The 16,860-nt window shown below is 40.2% G+C and overlaps 1 protein-coding gene across 2 annotated transcripts in view; it reads left to right on the top strand.

Annotated features, from left to right (window-relative positions):
* Positions 1 to 16,860, top strand: part of eif4ba (eukaryotic translation initiation factor 4Ba) — a 68,641-nt gene that overhangs the window by 11,946 nt on the left and 39,835 nt on the right. For both annotated transcript variants that reach the window (XM_073071010.1, XM_073071009.1), the window contains exons 3-6: positions 6,288 to 6,493; positions 10,567 to 10,683; positions 15,482 to 15,536; positions 16,099 to 16,233. In XM_073071010.1, the coding sequence (XP_072927111.1) occupies positions 6,288 to 6,493; positions 10,567 to 10,683; positions 15,482 to 15,536; positions 16,099 to 16,233 (513 nt within the window). The remainder of the gene's footprint in view (positions 1 to 6,287; positions 6,494 to 10,566; positions 10,684 to 15,481; positions 15,537 to 16,098; positions 16,234 to 16,860) is intronic.

The raw sequence follows: 16,860 nt of genomic DNA, 5'->3' as shown, positions 1-16,860 counted from the left end.
GAAGCAATATAGATGGCACATGATATATACATCCCAAAGAGGAAGAAGTATATGTTGGGGAGGCTTTAAAGTAATATGGCACGGGGGTGGGAACCCACTCAGAAAGTTAGTTACTTTTGAAAAAAGTAAAGAGTAGAGTGCATAAAAGTAAAAAGTAAAAATCGCATAGGTCACTAGATTCTAAAAGGACAATGAGTATAAGGGCACTTTATCTAAATGCCTGTAGTATTAGAACCAAGGTTAGTGAACTGGTGGCACAGATCAGTACCAAGGCATATGATTTAGTAGCCATTACAGAAACCTGGTTGCAAGTTGGAGATGACTGGGAATTAAATATCCAAGGGTATCAGGTAATACGGAAAGATAGGCAGGAAAGCAGAGGTGTTGTGACGCTCTGGATTCGGGACGAGATCGTGGCGATTGTGAGAGACAATATAAGATCTATGGAGCAGAATGTTGAGTCCATCTGGGTAAAGATTAAGAATAGTAAAGGGAAAAAATCTCTGGTGGGTGTTGTCTATAGGCCACCTAATAAAAATATTGCAGTGGCAGAGGCGATTAAACCAAGAAATAATTGAGGCTTGTAAGAACAGAACAGCAGTTGTCATGGGGGATTTTAACTTCCACATAGATTAGGTGAATCAGGCTGGTCAAGGAAATCTTGGAGGACTTCATAGAATGCATCCGTGATGGCTTTCTTGAGCAGTATGTTAGTGAACCTACAAGGGAAAATGCTATCTTAGATCTAGTCCAGGGCAATGAGACTGGTAAGATTAATGGTCTTGTAGTCAGGGATCCTCTTGAAAGAGTGATCATAGTATGATTGGATTTTTGCATTCAGATGGAGGATGAAATAGTGTATTATCCTTGAACAAGGGAGACTACAACGGGATGAGGGAGGAGTTGGCTAATGTGGATTGGGAGCACAGGCTGTTTGGTAGGACAGTTGAGGAACAGTGGAATACTTTCAAAGAGATTTTTCACAGTGCTCAACTAAAATATATTCCAGTCAAAAGTAAGGACAGTAAGTATGGGGAGAGCCGGCCGTGGAAAACCAAGGAAATAAAAGATAGTATCAAATTAAAAGCTGATGTGTACAAAGTCACAAAGAGTAGTGGGAGACAGGAGGATTGGGAGAACTTTAAAAAGCAACAGAGAACAACTGAACAAGAAATAAGGAAAGGGAAGATAGAGTATGAAAGTAAATTAGCACAAAATATAAAAACAGATAGCAAAAGTTTTTATAAATATATAAAGTGAAAAAGGGTGGCTAAAGTCAACGGAGGTCCCTTGGAAAACGAGAAGGGGAAATTGATATTGGGTGATAAGGAAATGGCTGAGGCATTGAATGACTATTTTGTGTCAGTCTTCATGGTGAAGGACATGTCTAATAGCCAAAGAAGGATGTTATGGACAAAATGGGAGGTGAGGACCTCGACAAAATCACTGTCACTAAAGAGATAGTGATGAGCAAACTAGAGGGCCTGAAGGTGGATAAGTTCCCTGGTCCTGATGGGATGCATCCCAGGGTGCTGAAGGAATTGGCGGAGGTTATAATAGATGCATTAGTAATCATTTATCAAGTCTTTCTAGACTCTGGGCTGGTCCCGGCAGATTGGAAGACAGCAAATGCCACACCACTTTTTTAAAAAAGGATGTAGGCAAAAGACAGGCAACTATAGGCCAGTTAGCTTAACATCTATAGTCAGGAAAATGCTTGAAGCATTAAGGAAGAAATGATGAAACATTTAGAAAGCAGTGGTTCCATTAGACAGACACAGCATGGATTCAGAAAGGGCAGGTCCTGTTTGACAAACTTACTGGAGTTCCTTGAGGACATAATGAGTGCAGTGGATAGAGGGGATGTGGAGAGGATGTTTACTATGGTGGGAGAGTCTTAAGACCAGAGGGCACAGCCTCAGAATAGAGGGACATCCTTTTATAATGGAGATTAGGAATTTGTTTACCAGAGAGTGGTGATTCTGTGGAATTCTTTGCCACGTGCAGCTGTGAAGGCCAAGTCACTGGGTATATTTAAGGCAGAGGTTGATAAATTCTTGATTGGTCAGGGCATGTAGGGAAATGGGGAAAAGGCAGGCAATTGGAGCTGAGTGGGAAATGAATCGGCTGTGATGAAATGATGGAGCAGACTCGATGGGCGAAATGGCCTAATTCTGTTCCTTTTTCTTATGGTCTTGTGGTCTTAGTCACCTACTTTTATGCTTTGAATATCTTGAGTAAATTTACAAAATTACATATTTAAAGTCATAACACATCCCAGCTAGCAGAGACCCTTTATTATCCAATGTTGATGTTTTTTCCAAAAGTCGTACACTCCAAATGTACTCCTTTTTTTGTTAGTGTTGAGGAATGGCACCATGAACATATAACAAGCTGTAAGGTTAAGAGCTAAAACAGATCGGTCGTGCACTGTCCATTAAGAGGCAGGTATATACCTTTAACGGTGTGCTAAGAGTAGGAACATTCATCTTTTGTCATCTCTGTAGTTTCAATGGGACAGAGTCAGAATATCCCATTAAATTGTGTACAGGTTTTATTTCTTGAAGACTTATTTTAGTTAATGCACAGTTATGCAATCCATAATGTCATAATGCCAGAATGATCCCCAGCAGTCGTAAGACTTCCCTATGTTCCATCCCACTTGAAACTAATGCCAGCATTCCATTAGCCATCCCTATTTCCAGCTACACTTGTGTGCAAGCTTTACCTTTCAGGACCTCCAGAATCCCAGCTTTTTTATAGTGTTTGACCACTAAAGTAAGACGGTTTTCATTTTTCTAAAATGAACAACTTCATAATTTCCCACATTATACTTCATTTGCCAACTTTTTGCCCACTCACCTACTCTATTAATATCTCTGTTAATATTTTGTATCATCATAGCTTGCCATACCACCAAAGACTGTAAAGTGGAACTCAGCCAATTTGTGTTCATGACAGAAGTGTAGCATTTTAAAAGTTTTGATAGTCTGAGAACTGAAAGCTTGTTTACCTTTAGACTATGTTCTCTGCCCTGGAATATAAGTAGTAGGAAGTAGATTATTCAGCCACTTGTTCCTCCTCCATTATTCACTAAGTTCATTGCAGATATTTTACCTTGGTAGCACTTTCCTAAATCAGCTCCAGATCCCTTGATGTCTGTAATGTGCAAAATTTGCTGCTCTTCCTTCATTGTATTCAGCAGCTGTGTCTCCACAGCCCCCTAAGTAGAGAATTCCAAAGATTCACTGCCCTTTGGTTGAAGAAATTTCTTCCTGTCTGTCATTAATGGCTATCCCAGCCAGGGGAAACATCAATCCTCATCTACCTGGTCAATAGCTGAAAGAATTTTGTAGTTTGATGAAATTGCCTCTTGTTCCTCTAAACTGCAGAGTTCAGTGCCTAATTTGTCCTATAGGAATTCCCCATGCCAGAAATCAGTCTGGTGAAAGGAATAAGCTACTGTTCAAATTGTTCACTTTGTTCCCGCATGTTTTTATATATATCTAATGAATTTGTGGGGTGGGGAAGGGATGATAAAGATGCAAATTGCCAATTGTTCAGTGAAATTTTGATGCAGACAAGCCAGAAAAATTGGCTGTGCTAAGAGCACTATGTAACAATTTCGGAGTCTGTGGAGCTCTTTGTCATCGACATTGTTTCATGTAGCTAAGTTGAGTACAGGCAGTCCCCAAGTTACAAACATCCGACTTATGGACAACTCGTGCTTACGAAGGAGAACGCTGTCCGCCATTTTAAGTCATTGCGGTTAACACTGTGTTGAGTGTGTAACTTTGTATTTGGCCTAAATATTTCTTAGCAAGATTCACCCTGCCCCCCCCCCCCCACTATTCCTGTCAGCACCGCCCCCACTTGTCCCATTTAACCTGTCTCAGTGTGGGTGGAATTTAGGACCCAGGGGAACAGAGGACCTGCTGCCCGTGGCTGCTGCTGTATTTTTTTTATTAAGTGCGATTGTGAACAATAGCCAGATCAGAAATGCTGATCAAGTCAACTAGTTCTTAAAGAGAGCACTGATAGGCCAATCGGATGGTTCACTGCTGCTCAGTGATAGAACATAAAATCCGCAGTTTTCTGTTCCATTGACGGAAAATGATCGCATTTGAAAATAAAGTGGAAATAATAAAGTGATTGAAAAGAGGTGAAACACTATTGGTCATTGAAAAAGCTTTAGGCTACAGTCGGTCAACGATCGGAGCAACTTCAAAAGGATGCAGGTAAAGGATAAAGTGAGAATAATGGAGCATGTGAAAGGCCCTGCCCCGATGAAAGCTACAATTATTACTAAGCAATGCACTGATTTAATTATTGAAATACGTACGTTTCTTAAGTGTTTTATATGCATAGAAAGGTAAAATATATGCTATATATTTTGGTGCAACTCAAATTACCTGCGTCTCAATATCACCAAGACCAAGGAGATGGTGGTGGACTTTAGGAGATCTAGGCCTCATATGGAGCCAGTGATCATTAATGGAGAATGTGTGGAGCAGGTTAAGACCTACAAGTATCTGGGAGTACAGTTAGACGAGAAGCTAGACTGGACTGCCAACACAGATGCCTTGTGCAGGAAGGCACAGAGTCGACTGTACTTCCTTAGAAGGTTGGCGTCATTCAGTGTTTGTAGTGAGATGCTGAAGATGTTCTATAGGTCAGTTGTGGAGAGCGCCCTCTTCTTTGTGGTGGCGTGTTGGGGAGGCAGCATTAAGAAGAGGGACGCCTCACGTCTTAATAAGCTGGTAAGGAAGGCGGGCTCTGTCGTGGGCAAAGTACTGGAGGGTATAACATCGGTAGCAGAGCGAAGGGCGCTGAGTAGGCTACGGTCAATTATGGAAAACCCTGAACATCCTCTACATAGCACCATCCAGAGACAGAGAAGCAGTTTCAGCGACAGGTTGCTATCGATGCAATGCTCCTCAGACAGGATGAAGAGATCAATACTCCCCAATGCCATTCGGCTTTACAATTCAGCCGCCAGGAGTAAGATATGTTAAAGTGCCGGGGTTAGGACTCAATGTATTTAAGTAAACTACTTAAGAACTTTTTTAAAAGCTATTATTAATGCTTTTTGAGAGGGTGATTTTAGATGCATATCATAGTTTTACTGAGTTAAGTATTGTATGTAATTAGTTTTGCTACAATAAGTGTATGGGACATTGGAAAAAATGTTGAATTTCCCCATGGGGATGAATAAAGTATCTATCTATCTATATACTAAGACAAATGTTTGACTAACTGACGCTAAATAATACCGGATGTACCTGTTCTGACTTACATACAAATACGACTTAAAGACGAACTGAGGAGCGGAACTCGTTCGTAACCCGGGGACTGCCTGTATCAGCAAAGTGAGCTAACACTTGCACAGCAGATCTAAAACAAAGTTAGCAAGTTTCACACACAAAATGCTGGTGGAATGCAGCAGGCCAGGCAGCATCTATAGGGAGAAGCGCTGTCGACGTTTCGGGCCGAGACTTTTCGTTCCACCAGCATTTTGTGTGTTGCTTGAATTTCCAGCATCTGCAGATTTCCTTGTGTTTGTACAATTTTTCCATTTCATAAAATGCTTCAGTGAATTACAATTTTGTGTTTGAAAACCAGGAATATTAAACAGCAGCATCAGGCAGTATCCAACAGTTGGTAAAATTGACAAACCAATAACATGTTTCACTATCTGAGCTCCAGTTTTAAAGGAGAGACTGTTTGGAAAGAGTTATAACATTCTGTGATTGGAGCTAATGTGACTGGGAGATACCCATCTTTAATTATTTGATTGCTGCAACCAGGAAATTTCATTCTTAATGTGCTTGGGTTTGTATTTAATTATCAAAATAAAAATAATGTGTATAGAAAGTCCAGAACTTTGATTCATTAACAAATAAATATCTAATTGGCAAATCATTGGCTATCTCCTTTCACAATAGCCAAAACAATCAACTGAAGTGACTTTTTAAAAAAAAAATCAAAGTTTGAAATTTTTAATCATAATATAATTTTTGGTTAGGAAAGCTGGCAACAAAAGCTATTTGTTGGTGATCTTTATAACCACTACAGAAACCTGGGGAACATCAAAGCAGACTAAACATTGCCGTTCCTCGTTATGACCACCACTGCTTCCATCTTTTACACTGCATCCATTCCTATACATGCATTTTAATCTTGAAAAATTGTAATATCAGAAATAGTCCACATGCAGCGTGTTTTACAAATGTGTTTTTTGGAGGGACCTTTTATATGCTTAATGTTTCTTTTGCTCTTTTTGTTAGTTTCCACTGCTTGGCCTAGTGTTGATGATGATGTTTACAAGCCTGCCATTAATAGGGCATTACTGCCAACAGCACCTCGAGCAGCTCGAGCACCAGACATTGATATGAGCCGTATTCCTAAGCAGCCACCATACACAGCTTTTCTAGGCAACTTGCCTTACGATGTATCTGAAGAGTCCATCCGCAAGTTCTTCCATGGAATGAATGTAAGTAAATGAGGACATTGGTAAAATTTACTAAAGACCATAATGTTATTATAAGTTAGGGATTGCTATTTTCCGGCCTCATTGTTGTGCGAGGTCATTGTTAGACTTGGCTTTTACTATTTAAAGTTTAAGATTTTTACCCCTTTACGAAGATTGTAGGCTATCCAATTGAGGTATGGAGTAGTTATGAAGAGTTGACAGTTCTACAGCAACTTGGTACAAATACGTTGTTACTTTTTGGGAAATAAAATCATTTCTGTGTTAATAGACAATAGGTGCAGAAGTAGACCATTCGGCCCTTCGAGCCTGCACTGCCATTTTGAGATCATGGCTGATCATCTACTATCAATACCCTGTTCCTGCCTTGTCCCCATATCCCTTGATTCCCCTATCCATAAGATACCTATCTAGCTCCTTGAGAGCATCCAGAGAATTGGCCTCCACTGCCTTCCGAGGCAGTGCATTCCAGACCCCCACAACTCTCTGGGAGAAGAAGTTTTTCCTTAACTCTGTCCTAAATGACCTACCCCTTATTCTCAAACCATGCCCTCTGGTACTGGACTCTCCCAGCATCTGGAACATATTTCCTGCCTCTATCTTGTCCAATCCCTTAATAATCTTATATGTTTCAATCAGATCCCCTCTCAATCTCCTTAATTCCAGTGTGTACAAGCCCAGTCTCGCTAACCTCTCTGCGTAAGACAGTCCAGACATCCCAGGAATTAACCTTGTAAATCTACGCTGCACTTCCTCTACAACCAGGATGTCCTTCCTTAACCCTGGAGACCAAAACTGTACACAATACTCCAGGTGTGGTCTCACCAGGGCTCTGTACAAATGCAAGAGGATTTCCTTGCTCTTGTACTCAATTCCCTTTGTAAGAAAGGCCAACATTCCATTAGCCTTCTTCACTGCCTGCTGCACTTGCTCATTCACCTTCAGTGACTGACGAACAAGGACTCCTAGATCTCTTTGTATTTCTCCCTTACTTAACTCTACACTGTTCAGATAATAATCTGCCTTCCTGTTCTTACTCCCAAAGTGGATAACCTCACACTTATTCACATTAAACGTCATCTGCCAAGTATCTGCCCACTCACACAGCCTATCCAAGTCACCCTGAATTCTCCTAACATCCTCATCACATGTCACACTGCCACCCAGCTTAGTATCATCAGCAAACTTGCTGATGTTATTCTCAATGCCTTCATCTAAATCGTTGATGTAAATCGTAAACAGCTGTGGTCCCAATACCGAGCCCTGTGGCACCCCACTAGTCACCACCTGCCATGCCGAGAAACACCCATTCAACGCTACCCTTTGCTTTCTATCTGCCAACCAGTTTTCTATCCATGTCATTGTCTTCCCCCCAATGCCATGAGCTTTGATTTTACCCACCAATCTCCTATGTGGGACCTTATCAAATGCCTTCTGAAAATCGAGGTACACTACATCCACTGGATCTCCCTTGTCTAACTTCCTGGTTACATCCTTGAAAAACTCCAATAGATTAGTCAAGCATGATTTACCCTTGGTAAATCCATGCTGGCTCGGCCCAATCCTATCGCTGCTCTCTAGATATGCCACTATTTCATCTTTAATAATGGACTCTAGCATCTTCCCCACTACTGATGTTAGGCTGACAGGTCGATAGTTCTCTGTTTTCTCCCTCCCTCCTTTCTTAAAAAGTGGGATAACATTAGCCATTCTCCAATCCTCAGGAACTGATCCTGAATCTAAGGAACATTGGAAAATGATTACCAATGCATCCGCAATTTCCAGGGCCACCTCCTTTAGTACCCAAGGATGCAGACCATCTGGACCTGGGGATTTGTCAGCCTTCAGTCCCATCAGTCTACTCATCACCGTTTCCTTCCTAATGTCAATCTGTTTCATTTCCTCTGTTACCCTATGTCCTTGGCCCATCCGTACATCTGGGAGATTGCTTGTGTCTTCCTTAATGAAAACAGATCTAAAGTACTCATTAAATTCTTCTGCCATTTCTCTGTTTCCCATAACAATTTCACCCAATTCATTCTTCAAGGGCCCAACACTGTTCTTAACTATCTTCTTTCTCTTCACATACCTAAAAAAGCTTTTGCTATCCTCCTTTATATTCCTGGCTAGCTTGCGTTCGTACCTCATTTTTTTCTCCCCGTATTGCCTTTTTAGTTCTGTTGTTCCTTAAAAATTTCCCAATCATCTGTCCTCCCACTCCCTTAGCTCTGTCATACTTCCTTTTTTTTAATGCTATGCAATCTCTGACTTCCTTTGTCAACCACTGTGGCCCCTTTCCCCCCTTTGAATCCTTCCTTCTCTGATGAACTGATTTTGCACCTTGTGCATTATTCTCAAGAATACCTGCCATTGCTGTTCCACTGTCTTTTCTGCTAGGATATCCGTCCAGTTAACTTTGGCCAGCTCATGGCTGCATAGTCTCCTTTGTTCAACTGCAACACTGACACCTCCGAGCTGCCCTTATCCTTCTCAAATTGCAGATGAAAACTTAGCATATTATGGTCACTACCTCCTAATGGCTCCTTTATTTCAAGATCGCTTATCAAATCCTGTTCATTACATAACACTAAATCCAGAATAGCCTTGTCCCTGGTCGGCTCTCATACAAGCTGTTCCAAGAATGCATCCCTTAGGCACTCTACAAACTCCCTATCCTGGGGTCCAGCACCAACCTGATTCTCCCAGTTCACCTGCATGTTGAAATCCCCCATAACTACTGCGACATTACCTTTGCCACATGCCAATGTTAACTCCCTATTCAACTTGCACCCAATATCCATGCTACTGTTTGGTGGCCTATAGACAACACCCATTAGGGTCCTTTTGCCCTTACTGTTCCTCAATTCTATCCACACAGACTCCACTTCTCCTGATCCTATGTCCCCCCCTTGCAAAGGACTGAATCTCATTTCTCACCAACAGGGCCACCCCACCCCCTCTGCCCACATTTCTGTCCCTACGATAGCACGTATACCCTTGTACATTCATTTCCCAGGTCTGATCTTCCTGCAGCCATGTCTCCGTTATCCCAACAACATCATAGTTACCCATTCGCACCTGAGCTTCAAGCTCATCCGCCTTATTAAGTAATGTAAAAATCCTGAATGTATCAATAATGCACAATTATAAGGAGTAAAATGGTGTGGAATTATGATAGTCATGCCTTCAAGTGATTGTAATGTTTTCCTCACAGTAATTTCACTTTTGAAATTAGTTCTTTGGCTCTGGAGGACTTTGCTGATTCTGAGGCAGACGGTACAAATAGATCATTGTCATTTCGTCTTTCCAATCTGATTTTTGTATCCAATGAATTAAATCTTTTTTCATGAAGAAGATTTCTAGTAAAATAAAAACTGAACATTTTCAGAATAACACGAGTCTGTTAAAGGTTAATAGTAAACAAGATTAAAAAGGGTAGGAGAAAACAAAGATGTGTGAGGTGGTAGAAAATGGGAAGGATTACATAATGAAATGGATGGTGCAGGTTGATGGTGACTCAGTATATCAGGTAACCTCCGCATTATGGGGTGGTTCTGTTTGAAAACAGTTTGTGTCATAATTTTTCATAACACAAAACCAGGTCAGGAAATTTAAGTTAGGGAAAATTTATATTTTGTATTTTTACCTTTATTCACAAGTTTTGTTTTTGGGTAGTAATTTGTGAATTCTCTAAGGGTAAATTTCCATTACCCAAATGGCTGTGTTGTGGGGTCTCCTATATAAAGCAGTAAATAGCAGCAGGAGTATATGCTCTACTTGTGCCCAAGTCATTGATAAATACCTGGACTCATGAGAATATTGGCAGAATTAATGCTCTTTATGGTCACTTTGGTGCTTGACATTTATGCACAGTGGTCAGTTTTAATGTGACACCAGAGAGAAGTTGGTGAACTTTGACTCCATCCCTAGAGAGAGCACACTTCAGGAGGAAGGTTGGAAAATGTATAGTTTGATAGATTCACTTCATGAAAAGTATTTGGTTTATAACAAATGACAGCTTTGTGAAGTTATGTATAGTAAGATGTATAATTTGCTGTGATGCTTTGCACTTAAAGATCAGTGCTGTGCGTTTGCCGAGAGAGTCCACCAACCAGGACAGACTGAAGGGATTTGGTTATGCTGAGTTTGATGATGTGGAATCACTGATGAATGCTTTGAGTCTCAATGAAGAGGTACAGTAAATGTATTCGAAGTTTTAATGTGTCATGCTTCTGTTAAAATACCAGGGTGTTCCAATTTTCTTAATCCATTCATTATTGTTTGTATTGAAGCTGTTTAGGAATGTGAGATGTTGCATCTATCTGATAACAGATGTTATATCAGTATTTAGCACCAGTAAGCTATTTTCAATGTTGACGCCAAGCTACTCATTCTCCAAGTAATGGTGGCTTTATTTTTATTTTATTTTATCTTTTGTGGTGTCACACCATATCCAACCATCTCATTAAGAATCACCATTTAATTTCTTGGCCAATTTTCACTGCACCTCAAAAGTTTTTTCTAAAATCCATTTTTTCCCACTTTGTGGACTTATTGCTTGCTCAAATCAGAATGCATCATCTTTACAGAATGTCCGCTACTGGAAGTGAAGATCCATCATTTCTTCAAAACTCCAGTAAATTCATGATGAGCCACATCTGTAGTGCCTTGTAAAAGTATTCAGCCCCCACCCTTTGTTCACTCAAATGAATGTTACAACCAGAGATTTTGTTAAATGTAGCTGAGAATTTTTATTTGTGAATCACCTTTTTTTCCCCCACAGTAGAGCCCAAAAGACAGGGATATAAAAGATTTAGGAACATAGAAGATTGGATGAGGGGTGTAAGTATGGTAAATGCAAGTTAAACTACCTCTCGCAGCAGTTACATCCAGTAGTCCTTTTGAATCAATCTTTATTAGCTTTACACGGGGTAATGAAGCAAGATTTACCCATTCCTCCTTGCAAAATTGCTCAAGTTGTGCTGGGTTAGTTGGGAAGCAGCAGTGGCCAGCTATCTTGATGTCTTGTCAAGAGATGCTCGATCAGGTTAAGGTCAAGACTGACTGGGCTACCCAAGGACATCAATTTTCTTCATTTGAGGCCATTCCATGGTTGCTTTGGATCGTCATCCTACTGAAAGACGAACTTCCTGCTTTCTGGCAGAGACTAGAAGGCTCTCTCTGAATTTAGCAGCCTTCATCTTCCTATCAATCCTGACCAGATTTCCCATCCCTGCTGCTGAAAAGCATCCCCATAGCATGATGTTACCTGGTTGATGTGCAGTATTAGGTTTACACCATACGTACCACTTAGTGTTGAGGCAAAAAGCTCCACTTTTGTCTCATCTGACCACAATGCCTCCACATCTTTACAGTATCTTCTGAATGATGCTTTGCATAGTCTTGTGTTGGCACATGGCCAAGTGGTTAAGGCGTTCGTCTAGTGGTCTGAAGGTCGCTAGTTCGAGCCTTAGCTGAAGCTGTGTCCTTGAGCAAGGCACTTAACCACACATTGCTCTGTAACGACACCGGTGCCAAGTTGTATGGTGTGCCCTTCCCTTCGACAACATCGGTGGCGTGGAGAGGGGAGACTTGCAGCTTGGACAACTGCCGGTCTTCCATATTTTTAAAAAAAAACCCTGCACAGGCTTGCGCCCTGGAAACTTTCCAAGGCACAAATCCATGGTCTATCGAGACTAACGGAGGCCTACAAAAAGTCTTTATGGGTAAAGAGATGCTTTTTTTTTTTAAAGCCAGATATTCTTGCCATTCTTCCAGAAATATACTTCTGTGCAAGGCCTCAAAGATTATGGAGCAATGAACTTCATCGCCACTGACATCTGCAGCACACTCAGAGTGACTGTTGGTGTCACAGTAGCCTCTCTTACAAGTGCCATTCTTCTCCAGCATCTTAAGTTTAGAGGAGCAGCCTGACCTAGCCAGTATGGCTACAGTTTCATATTTTTTCCACTTTTTCATGATGGATCTCGCTGAGCTCCAAGGTATGTTCAGTGCCTTTGAGATGCTCTTATACCCTTCCCCAGATTTGTGCTTCTCTATTACCATTTCCCTAACTTGAATGGTGTTTAGTCTTCATTTTGGTTTGGCCTGTTGAAACAGAGAGAAGAGATGTTTATTCTTATGAATTCACTCAAAACAGGTGATCCTCCAATTTTCTGTAATACATCAACAAATTGGGTGAGTTGGTAAGGTAATATAGTGGCATGCAAAAGTTTGGGCACCCCTGGTCAAAATTTCTGTTACTGTGAATAGTTAAGTGTGTAGAAGATGAACTGATCTCCAAATGTCATAAAGTTAAAGATGAAACATTCTTTTCAACATTTTAAGCAAGATTAGTGTATTATTTTTGTTTTGTACAATTTTAGAGTGGGGAAAAAAAGGAAAGGAGCACCATGTAAAAGTTTCGGCACCCCAAGAGATTTGAGCTCTCAGATAACTTTTACCAAGGTCTCAGACCTTAATGAGCTTGTTAGGGCTATGGCTTGTTCACAGTCATCATTAGGAAAGGTCAGGTGATGCAAATTTCAAAGCTTTATAAATACCCTGACTCCTCAAACATTGCCCCAACGATCAGCACCCATGAGCTCCTCTAAGGAGCTGCTTAGCACACTGAAAATTAAAATAAATGATGCCCACAAAGAAGGAGAAGAGAGCAAAGTGTTTTCAGGTAGCCATTTTCTCAGTTTGTAATGTAATTAAGAAATGGCAGTTAACAGGAATGGTGGAGGTCAAGTTGAGGTCTGGAAGACTAAGAAAACTTTCCGAGAGAACTGCTCATAGGATTGGTAGAAAGGCAAATCAAACCCCCCCCCCAGTTGCAAAAGATCTTCAAGAAGATTTAGCAGACTCTGGAGTGGTGGTGCACTGTTCTACTGTGCAGCAACACCTGCACAAATATGACCTTCATGGAAGAGTCATCAGAAGAAAAATTTCCTGCGTTCTCACCACAAAATTCAGCATCAGAAGTTTGCAAAAGAACATCTAAACAAGCCTGATGCATTTTGGAAACAAGTCCTGTGGACTGATGAAGTTAAAATAGAACTTTTTGGCCGCAGTGAGCAAAGGTATGTTTAGAGAAAAATTTCACCACCTCTCCAACTGTTAAGCACGGTGGTGGATCGATCATGCTTTGGGCTTGTGTTGCAGCCAGTGGCATGGGGAACATTTCACTGGTAGAGGGAAGAATGAATTCAATTAAGTATCAACAAATTCTGGAAGCAAACATCACACTGTCTGTGGAAAAAAAAAAGCTGAAAATGAAAAGAGGATGGCTTCTACAGCAGGATAATGATCCTAAATACACCTCAAAATCCACAGTGGACTACCTCAAGAGGCGCAAGCTGAAGGTTTTGCCATGGTCCTCACAATCCCCTGACCTAAACATCATCGAAAATCTGTGAATAGACCTCAAAAGAGCAGTGCATGCAAGACGGCCCAAGAATCTCACAGAACTAGAAACTTTTTGCAAGGAAGAATGGGCGAAAATCCCCCAAACAAGAATTGAAAGACGCTTAGCTGGCTACAGAAAGCGTTTGCAAGCTGTGATACTTGCCAAAGGAGGTGTTACTAAGTACTGACCGTGCAGGGTGCCCAAACTTTTGCTTCAGGCCCTTTTCCTTTTTTGTTATTTTGAAAGTGTAGAAGATGGAAATAAAAAAGTAATCTTGCTTAAAATATTAAAGAAATGTATCATCTTTAACTCTATGCCTTTTGGAAACCAGGTCATCTTTTACTCGCTTAGCTATTCATAGTAACAGAAGTTTTGACTGGGGTGCCCAAAACTTTTGCATGCCACTGTATGTATATTGCACCTCAGGAAAGTTAGTGTAGTAATTAGAAAGGGGATGAATACCTTTTCAGTTTTCCAATTTTGGTTTTTAATTTTCATTAAATTGTTGACAGGTTTTGGATTTTTTTCTTTTGATTTGACATGATGCCCAATGTTTTGTAGATTAGCTTAAAATGCTCCCTCAATATATTTTAGATTTAGAAATTGAGACAGCAAAATGTGAAAATAGTTATGGAGGCTGGGTACTTTTCTAAGGCACTGTATATTCATATTTTAGCATACTTTCCCGTAAGTTACCCACATGCACTAAAGGCTAGCTGAGCAATAGTTCCTATGCTGCTTTTTAAAAAAATAAGCATTGATGTTAATTATTGTCGGTGCTCCCAGTTCTAACGATTTTGTACAGATTAAGGCAAGGATGAGAATACCCTCACTGGTTGCATTTCTTATATGAAGTTAATCTGAGTTGTGCATCTTGTAGTCCATCAGTCCAATCCTTGCCTCAGTTGAAACCTTCATGTCATTCTCTACCATGGAGCTTGTTTTGTTTTAGTAGGGAACAAGAAATTGCCCCCCTTTTTTTTTCTTTTCTAGTAATGCTACTCCTAAACTCGCCAGCTCCTGTCATGGTGTGCAATCCTGAGATTGATTTTAACGTTTAGCCTTGGTTTGAAACTTCCATTTTACTCATTCCTGCACAAACCAGTATCTGCAATTTTCTTCCATTTTCAGAAACTTTTTACTTGATTATGTTCTTCAGGTTTATGCCTGGGAGAGGAAATTTCTTGCAACTTTGTCTGTTGTTCTTGTAGTACTTCTGTGCCTCTTAATGTGGTGGCCATGTTCTTCAGTGCAATGCTTTGTGCCTCAATTATTATTTTTCTGGATGTAATGTCTGTAGACAGCTTAACATCTCCCAGGTTTAGCATCGCAAATTCCACCTGTCTTTTATCTCTTCCATCCCAGTGTTACTTTCTGAGGTGTAATCTTTTAAAATGTCCCCCCCCCCCCCTTACTTTGCGTCCCCTCCCCTTTACCCTCAAATTTGAGTTTTCCCAATGTTTGGCCTTTGTTCAAAGTGATTCTTGAATTGTACAAGATTTTGTGCAGATTAACTGTTCCCACTGGCTGTTTTTCTTATATGAAGTTACTCTCAATTGTACTTTTCATTCTTGTTTTAGATGTTGCAGAACCGAAGGATCAGGGTGGATATTGCTGATCAAGCTCAGGAAAAAGGTGTGATTTTTTTTGTGTACTGTATAGGAGAATATGTCATGACTTGTATAAAATGTTGCAAGTACATACAGGAGTTCAATCTTTTAATTGATAGTTTGAATTAAAAGTAGGATTTAATCAGTCTTCAGGTGAAGATATATTTTTTCTCTTTTTGCTGGCTTTGATTTATTCTTTATGTCATACCATGTATTTATTGTTGAGATTTTTGAAGTAAATTTAATTCTCTCCCCCGCCCCACCAATAAATGGTTGTCTAAAACTATTATCAACTTTGATTTTATATTTTTCTCAGTATTTTTACAGAGCATATCATAATGTGAGCATTTTATATTGCATTGCCCTTTGAACTAAAATTGTTTTGAAATAATGAGTGAAAACCCAGTTTTGAGCAATCTAATTGAACTTGATATCGAGTCTGGATAATTTACTTTTTCTTTGACCTTGGCCCTGAATTAAAGACTGGCCTTTTGTACTTCATGGCTAGTTGGATTATAAAATGTTGATAAAGCCTACCAGTAGCTCTAATGATAAAACTTTGTTTCCTATCTCTGCATTCAACACAGAAAGGGAATCAGGTAGAGGAGGAGATCGGGACAGAGTTCGTGATGCAGAGATGGAGTCTGACTGGAGGGCTCGGCCAGCAACTAGTATCAATGATGACTATCCATCAAGAAGGATGGAGGATTCATTTGGCGACAGTGAGTTGATCAGATAAACATTTTAATGCTTTCACAGGCTAATGCAACTGGTCAATGTGCTGAGCTTTCATCTGTTGTGCTGGGCTTAAATCTAGTGCATCCAAAAACAGAATAGTTCCCCTTTCTGTCCCTAATTGGGGTGGGGTTGTCTAGTGTGAGATTCATACTAAGTACAGGCTCATTGTGCACAATTCATTGGAAGTTAACAATCCTATGCCAGTACAATATTGACTCTCAGCAAATTTAGAGCTGCTGCATAGTAGAAAGCAATGCAGCACTCTGGGAGCATTTAATTGTGAAACCAGCTGTCACAATGTTGAAATATTTCTTTGATTAGTTCATATAAACATTTCCCCAAGAAAAATATGTTTATGCAAGAAGGTTATCAACAGAGGTTTTTGCTTGGAAGATGGAGGGAACGTATATGCTTCACAACAGCCATATTTTTAATGAACTAATGGTTCATTATACCTAGTGGTTGTACAGTCCCTTTGTGTGTTGCACACAGCAAATTTGCATAAATTGTAATGTGATAATGACCATATGGTTGTATTTTGTGATAGTTAAGTGACAGATTGCCCTGCCCTTTGAAATAATGGCACAATCAGGACTGTGTTTTAAGGTTTC

This window comes from Hemitrygon akajei, chromosome 18, assembly GCF_048418815.1.
Source record: "Hemitrygon akajei chromosome 18, sHemAka1.3, whole genome shotgun sequence".
Taxonomy (NCBI): domain Eukaryota; kingdom Metazoa; phylum Chordata; class Chondrichthyes; order Myliobatiformes; family Dasyatidae; genus Hemitrygon; species Hemitrygon akajei.
The sequence above is the reverse complement of the archived record's forward strand: the minus strand, read 5'-3'. Positions and strand labels throughout refer to the sequence as shown.